General features: G+C 32.6%; 1 protein-coding gene across 8 annotated transcripts in view; it reads right to left on the bottom strand.

Annotated features, from left to right (window-relative positions):
- Window positions 1–2,927: 2,927 nt before the first annotated feature.
- The window catches only part of LOC133198984 (transcription factor 4-like), a 59,046-nt gene continuing 54,642 nt past the window's right edge, over window positions 2,928–7,331 (bottom strand). For 6 of the 8 annotated variants that reach the window (XM_061334881.1, XM_061334882.1, XM_061334883.1 and 3 more), the window contains exons 19-20: window positions 6,796–6,918; window positions 2,928–6,381 (exon numbers count right to left, since the gene is read on the bottom strand). In XM_061334881.1, coding sequence (XP_061190865.1) covers window positions 6,083–6,381; window positions 6,796–6,918 — 422 coding nt within the window. In that variant the 3' untranslated portion in view covers window positions 2,928–6,082. Of the gene's footprint in view, window positions 6,382–6,700; window positions 6,919–7,331 lie in introns of all 8 variants that reach the window. The other 2 variants (XM_061334887.1, XM_061334888.1) reach the window with 1 other exon arrangement.

The following is a 7,331-nucleotide window of genomic DNA, read 5'->3' as shown; positions in this document are numbered from 1 at the left end:
CAATTTAGCATTGTCATTAACCTTAAGGTATTTATATTCACTCGTGATATGAGTTATATCAAGGACTTTTTGAGAAGTATATTTTAGATAACTACTCATATACATATAGCATGACTCAAAATCGCAAAGAAAATTGGGGGTCAGTGTTCACTTTATTGCACAACGGTACCATTAACTTGACCTTTATTTTTGCACTTAAATTGCCCTTAATCATATTTTACCAATGTAATCATGGCAATAAATATAATCTTATTTTACATAAAATAGTTTGAATAATATTTATTACTGAAAAAAAATCCTGCAAATTAATGCGCGTAAAGTATTGTATGACCTTTTTGCAGTAAAAAAAAATATCATATTTGGGGTATTAACAATGTAGATAGGCAATGAAATATTTTCTTGTATCAAACTTTTTATGACTTTTAAGTGCTCATCGGTTGAATGTATCGTGTAATTTAAAATCATGAAACAGAAAGTTAGGGTCAGTGATGTAAATTTTGAGATATTGGTCAAAATATGCGATTTTCAGGCGAAAAACAATGTAAATTTTATCTTGACTTCTTCAATATATCTTCATTTTTTTGGCAAAGTCTGTTGAGTGAATTTGTTTTAAAAATATTAATTGAAATCTATATATAATATTCCTAGCATATAATAACGAAAACAATTCTCCGAGTAAAAATATATAGGGCTAAAGTTCCAAGATATTAAATCAAAAAAATGTGTAGATTTGAAGAATTTTCTTCTAAATATCCTTCCATCACAAGAAATAGTCCCCCATTTTCTTTACAGTTTTGTGAGCAGTTTTTAAATTGAATATTGTATAATTTGCATAGTTTGATTCAAATATGTCATAAAAATTGCACTGTAATAAAAAATTTTGAAGTTAGAGGTTCTGACCAAACTTTTCTCAAAAGCTGACGAGTGACATACCTTAACCTTGATTCTAAGTTCTTTACCAGAGTCATTCCTCCTTAACTGTTTCTTCATATTAGCAGGGTCATTCCATTTTAACTTTCTTTTATTTACATCTAAGTAGGGTCATTCCACCTTATCTTTCTTATCTTCACAACTGAGCAGGACATTCCACTTTAGCTTTCTCACTTTCACGCCTAAGCAGGATCATTCCACCTTAATTTTTATCTTCACCTATAAGCACGGTCATTCCACCTTAACCTTATGATCTTCACCTTTAGCAGGGTCACTCCACCTTAACCTTCTAATCTTCACACTTAAACAGCAAGGGTCATTCCACCTTAACTTTTATCTTCCAACAAATGTAAATGTATTATCTAAAGATGTGTGAAATTCTAGTATTGTTTGAAAGTTTCCTTGCAACAGACTTTTCTTACAGTATTTTAATCAACCTTTTCCTTCATGTTGCAGTTTGAAATTCAACAGGGATGATTCCCATGATTTAAACAAAAGAAAAAATATCTCTATTAATCAAACTTCCAGACCGGAGAGTTCATCAAAATATCACAGAACCCTTACAGTCTGACCTCTCACCTCTTTTTAAGGATCACAGTGATTCGGACCAAATATTAATTGTTATTCCTTCATGCTTCATTCTATAAAATAAACCCTTTGCCTCCGTCTCTCAGTTGAAAATAATCTGTAAATCTGGGCTATTCAGGATTACTTTATACACAGCTTTACATTCATGTTGCTTTAACTTCTAAATATTATACATAAAGTTTCTTCAAATTCAGTAAAAAATAAAGGTAGGTCAAGAGAACCATCTATTCAAAATAATTTAGAAAACTGCAAAAATGACCATGTATAAGAGGAATCAAAGATGGGCAAACGAGGCGCGAGGAAAGCCTATAGCTTCAAGTGTATAAATGTGAAGGTATGAATTTTTAACATTCAAAACTTTTCTGCAGAGAATTATTTCGGCAAAACTTATTTGGTTAACAAAAAAAAAAAAAAAAAAAAAAGAAAAGAAAAGAAAAGAAAAAAAAAAGAAGAAAGATTTTTGAGGAATTGACCCTAATATATAAATTATATAAATCCTGAGAATCAGCTTTTTTTTGTTAGGGACTGAAACGTTCATTAACTACACATGCTACAATGACCATGTTACACATGCGATCAATAGAGTTTTTTACCTGTTGTCTTTTTTGGCGCATTAACTTCTTTCCCATTCTTGTTTCTTGAACCATGTGCATTTTCTTCCTTTTTAACCCATCTTCTTTGTCTTGGGTTCCTTTACATCTCCCACCCCTCCCTTCATTTTCCTCTGTATATAGATAGTTTTCGTATGACGTAATTTCCCTTTAAGTTATTTCCCTTGGCCGCCATCTTGGAGGTCAAACTAGTGAAATTTCCTCTTTGAGCAACTAATTTTAAGCATGTTTGGTAAAAATCTTTAAAATACTTAAACATGAATTAGAGGAAGCTTTTGGTATCAAGTATTCGTATATACGAAAATCTGCGTTGTCTTCATCTCATTACCCTGTATGACAAGTTTAAATTGATTGAATAATGAAGGAATCTGGGCTTGTTAACCTCTAATATGGCGACCGACGGGAAATAACTCTTGCTTAAATTGCGTCTATCGAAAACTATCTATTATCCCAAATCTTAACCCTTTGCTTCTTCCTCCCCCTTTTTCTTCCTAATTTCTTGCTTCCTCCTCTCCCACCTTTCCATCAACATTTCCCAGTTCTCTCCCCTCCCCCTCTGCCTAATTTCCCCCTTTGTCCCCCACATCCAACACCCCCCCTTTTCCTTAATGAAATAAGACAAAATCTACTGCAGTTTGTAATTTATTACTTCCTCATTTCTTGTTCCTTCTTCTCCAACCTTTCCATCGACTTCTTTCCAAGCCCCCCCCCCCCCTTCTGCCTAATCCCCCCTTTTCCCCTTTGTCCCCCACTTCCTACACCCCCTCCCTTTTTCCTTAATGAAATAAGACAAAAATCTACTGCGGTTTGTAATTTATTACTTCCTCATTCAGCAGAGATAAGACAGAAAAATGACCTGGCATACACAATGATCAAATCATACTACATACTAATGGCAGTGATAAGGTGAAAGGTCAAGAGGCACGGATCTAACATTTCAACAAAATCCGCTCCCAACAGAAAAAAATGTCACCACCATTTTGTATTAAAAAAAACTGATTGTGAATATGATGGTCTATACTAAATGTATATAAATGTTATCAGTAAAATGATGTGGGAAAAAATTCTACAATAAGAAAAAAGTCATGGTTTTATTCTCTTTAAACAAATATTGCAGACAAAAAAAATTTGTTCATATAAATACTATGTTTATTTTTTCGAAGTATGCTAGTGGTAGACTGGTTTTTCAATCTAAAATTATTGAAGGTACAAATTCAGTGATTGTTACAAATAAATTGTCTTTTAAAGGGGCCTGGACACAGATTTGAATTAAATATTTCTCAAATTTTCTGTATAAAATCATGACTTATATGTTGCTATAGCATTTCACACAGAAAAAAGATAAAAGTGTATTAAGAAACTTCTTTTATTTGGAAATTATTGAAACTATGAATTTTGGGACACGTTTGATTGACACATCCTTGCACTTTCAAAAAGTAAACTTTATCCATAATACTTAAGAAAAGTAGAAATTTTGCTGTGTATTAATGAAAAATATTAAAACTATAATCCAGCAAATTCAAAGTAGAAATGTGAGAAAGCAAAACCAACTCACCAGTATTTTCAGTCCATGCTCAGTGATGTGTACAAAGTTTAACAAATTGAACACACCCAGTGAATCGCAAACATTAACAATAACAGAGCTCGTGCCCTGTTTACAAAAACAGATGTTTGATGTGGTGTAAAGAAGAACGTCATTATCATTTTAAGAATATTCATGTAATTCATTTAACTGGTTATATTTTTTGAATAAGCATAGAAATATAAAAGGTAAACAATGCAACTGTGTCCAGGCCCCTTTAAAGACAGCTATCAAGTCAAGGTGAAATAGTGGCATTTTCTTCCCCAAGCTATTAAAATAATATATTTATATATACATACATACATGTCATCCTTGCTAGCAAGGGTTTCAACTGTAAGGCCACAAGACTGACAAATAAATATTCATCACTTATTAATTATTACTCTAAAGAATCTGTTCCTAAGCAAAATAAGGTAACACAACATGTTTCTAACAACCTTGTTCAGATATTTTTTTTTTTAACTTTCACAATTTTTTGCCAATCAGATCAATGATTGCTTTAAAAATCAACCAATCAGATCCGAGTTTATAAGTACACAAACTCAAAAATCAAAATTGGAAAAACAAAAAAGAAATATTGTTCAAAATAAACTTGATAACTTATGAAAAGGGTTGGTACGTAGAAAAATGTTGACTTTTGACACCACTTGTTCATCAACCCCTCACTAAACCTCACTATGGTGGTCAAATGTTATTGTACATCTCTCTAAAAAACATTTTCCTTATTTTTTGGAAGTAGCTGTATACATATATAAAGCATATTTCACATATTTCAGCAACCTTTGGCTTGATAAAATAGTCATGTTCACAAAATAGGGAGAGAAAAAAGTCATTCTTGAAAAATAGGTCATCAACTTGCACACAGATGAAAACATGGAAGATTTTTTTGAGATAAATATATTTAATTATATAATAATCATTCAATACATAATGCAATAACTAGAGACTCCAAAACAATTTACCTCCCCTTTCACCAACACAACAGCATTGCTATTATTTCTTTCTTCTTAATTTATAAAAGGGAGGTAATACTTATTGTCCTAGCTAAGACAGGCACTGGCTTGTATATATAACAATTCTTAAGGTGCTATGTACATTTATACAAGGGGAATAAATCTGACCCTGAACATGGGCAATAGGCTAATTACTCAGTTTTCAACCAAACAACTCTGATTCCCTACAAAGGAATCATGAAAAGAAAAAAAGGTATAAATTTTCGATCAAAATGTATTTGGACACATCTGTTTTCTTGAATCCAATTTTTGGAAAGATCACCATCTTTTTCCTTAATTATCGCCAAAATTAATTAAGATGGCCCTTTAAAAAATGTTTTGGCTTGAAGAATTTCTCATGCAAAAGTGTGAAAAAAATGAACTATGTACAATGTCATATAATAAACACTCAAAATGCACCAAGTTAAAAAATAGGTTCATACAATGATACAGCATGTATAACGAATATTGCTCATCAAAAACCATAATTTTTGGCTCATTTAATGCTAGAAAATATAATCTTGAACAAAAATTTTAATTTCTGTACAGGTCTATATTGTGTTACAATGCTTACCGGTACAGTCACTGATAAATTTTTTTTTTCTTAAAAAAAAAAAAACAAAAAAAAAAACACACAACCAACATCAAAATCACTTGAATCAAATTCGCTTCACAACCATCGATTTTTTTTTTTTCTGAATGAAGCAACTTCATTGAAAGATTGAAACAGGACTTCAATTTTTACACAGACTTTTTTTTCTTATCCCCTCCCCCCTTTACCAAAATTAAAAAAAAAACTGCACTCAGGAAGACTATAAAACTTTTAAGCAGATTCCTTCATAATCTGTCTTGATAGCAATAAAAATTTAATAAACTTTTAAAATAAAAAAAGGACCAAAAATTTTGCCATGAATGTTCTTAAAAAAAACATCCATATATTATCCACCCTCGAAAAAGATAAAATTAGGGATATGGAAATTCATACTCCTATTTTGAATTCAAAAACAATTTGTTTCTATGGCAACTGATACATATAACATTAAACATAATTAAAAATAATATGTCACTGGCATTCCTGATCAACAGTAAATATACAAAAGTTCTCTCCTCCTCTCTCTCTCTCTTTCTGTCGAGATTCAACAAAATGACACCAAACTACTCCCTGTCCAGGAAACAGAGAATCATTAAATGGTAGTAACTTTCATTCCAACCTACTTAATAGTCTCAATATAACCTCCCTTTACTAGTCCAAATGAGGGAGATAACTCTGTCTTGACACAGCAATAGTAAGCTCCCTTTTATCCTCCTGTTTACCATCTCAACAGCAGCACACAGAAAATTTTTATTGCTTTTTTTATTTGTTTTGTTTTTGTCCATGGTTAACAAGAGGGATTTCCCTGATCGGACGACATCCGAGACAACATCCCCATATCATTGGGGCAGTGGTCCATCCCGGCCGACGTCAGACCCATACTGTTCATGCTGATGTCAGAATCCATAGATTTAGCACATTTACTGTCTGAATATTTCATGGGAGATTCCCCCATCATATAAGGGCTGTTTTCCTGACCCCCGGACAGATAAGGAAATGCACCGTGTCTGTTTGCAGGGTTATTGTTCATGGATACTCCCCCTACCCTCCCACCACATGATGTCATCTGACTCAAAGAGGCAGACCCTAAAATAAATCACAAGTATGACATTGTATACTTTACTGTATATGTTGTCAGGATAACATTATGAACATGCATTTGAAGGGATCGAGTTAAATTAGGTTTGCATTTGGCACTGTGAAGAAAATGCTTCTGAATCCACATTAAAAATTAAACAATAATTTAAAATAAGCCATGTCAGATAACTAGAAATAAACAGCTTGTTTACAGAAGTTCCATAGGTTCAGTACCACCACCAAGGAAGGGAAGTATTGAAAAAACATGCATTAAAATCCAGAGAGAGGAGAAAATGACCGAGGCCAAAGTCCGAGTGTTAAGTTTTACCTAGTAAAACTACAATCAGCAGAAGTCGTCCATATCCCCTTCCTCTTGGCCGTACTGACCCGTGGAATAAGGTAGCAACAAGTTGCGTACCTTACCTGATAGTGCGGCTTGCTGGGCAGCCAGATCGTCCGCCGTCATCCCTCGACTTCCTGGAAGTTCCTCTGTTTTCTCCTCCTCTCTCCGTTTTAGACATGCTGCCTTAGGATTGAGATTCCTCTCTAGATAACAAAAAAAATGTCGAGGTTAAAAAATTTTAAATTTAAAAAAAAAACAAACAAACAAACAAAAAAAACCCACTAAAACAGGAGGGAAAAAAACTGTCATGTGTGCCATGTGCTTCCCTACAGAATATGAGTGAAAGTTCTAGAATGTAATCCCGTATTTTTTTTTTTTTTGTGCTATATTTTTCTAGAGTTCTGACTTGAACTTTCAAAATTATTCTGAATCTATTAGTCACACAGAAAGCTTCTCAGTGCATGGCAAAACATGACATCACATACAAAACTGATTCAAGCAAAAAATTATCTTCCAGTTATTTTCAAAAGATTATCAAATTTCTTCTAAATATCATAAAAATTTGCAATTCAATATCATTTAATGTTAGAATATCATAAAATGTTAGAATTTCATG

The sequence above is a fragment of the Saccostrea echinata genome, unplaced genomic scaffold (genome assembly GCF_033153115.1).
Source record: "Saccostrea echinata isolate AGI-Se365-2 ecotype Australia unplaced genomic scaffold, CSIRO_AGI_Sech_v1 ptg000033l, whole genome shotgun sequence".
NCBI lineage: Eukaryota > Metazoa > Mollusca > Bivalvia > Ostreida > Ostreidae > Saccostrea > Saccostrea echinata.
The sequence above is the reverse complement of the archived record's forward strand: the minus strand, read 5'-3'. Positions and strand labels throughout refer to the sequence as shown.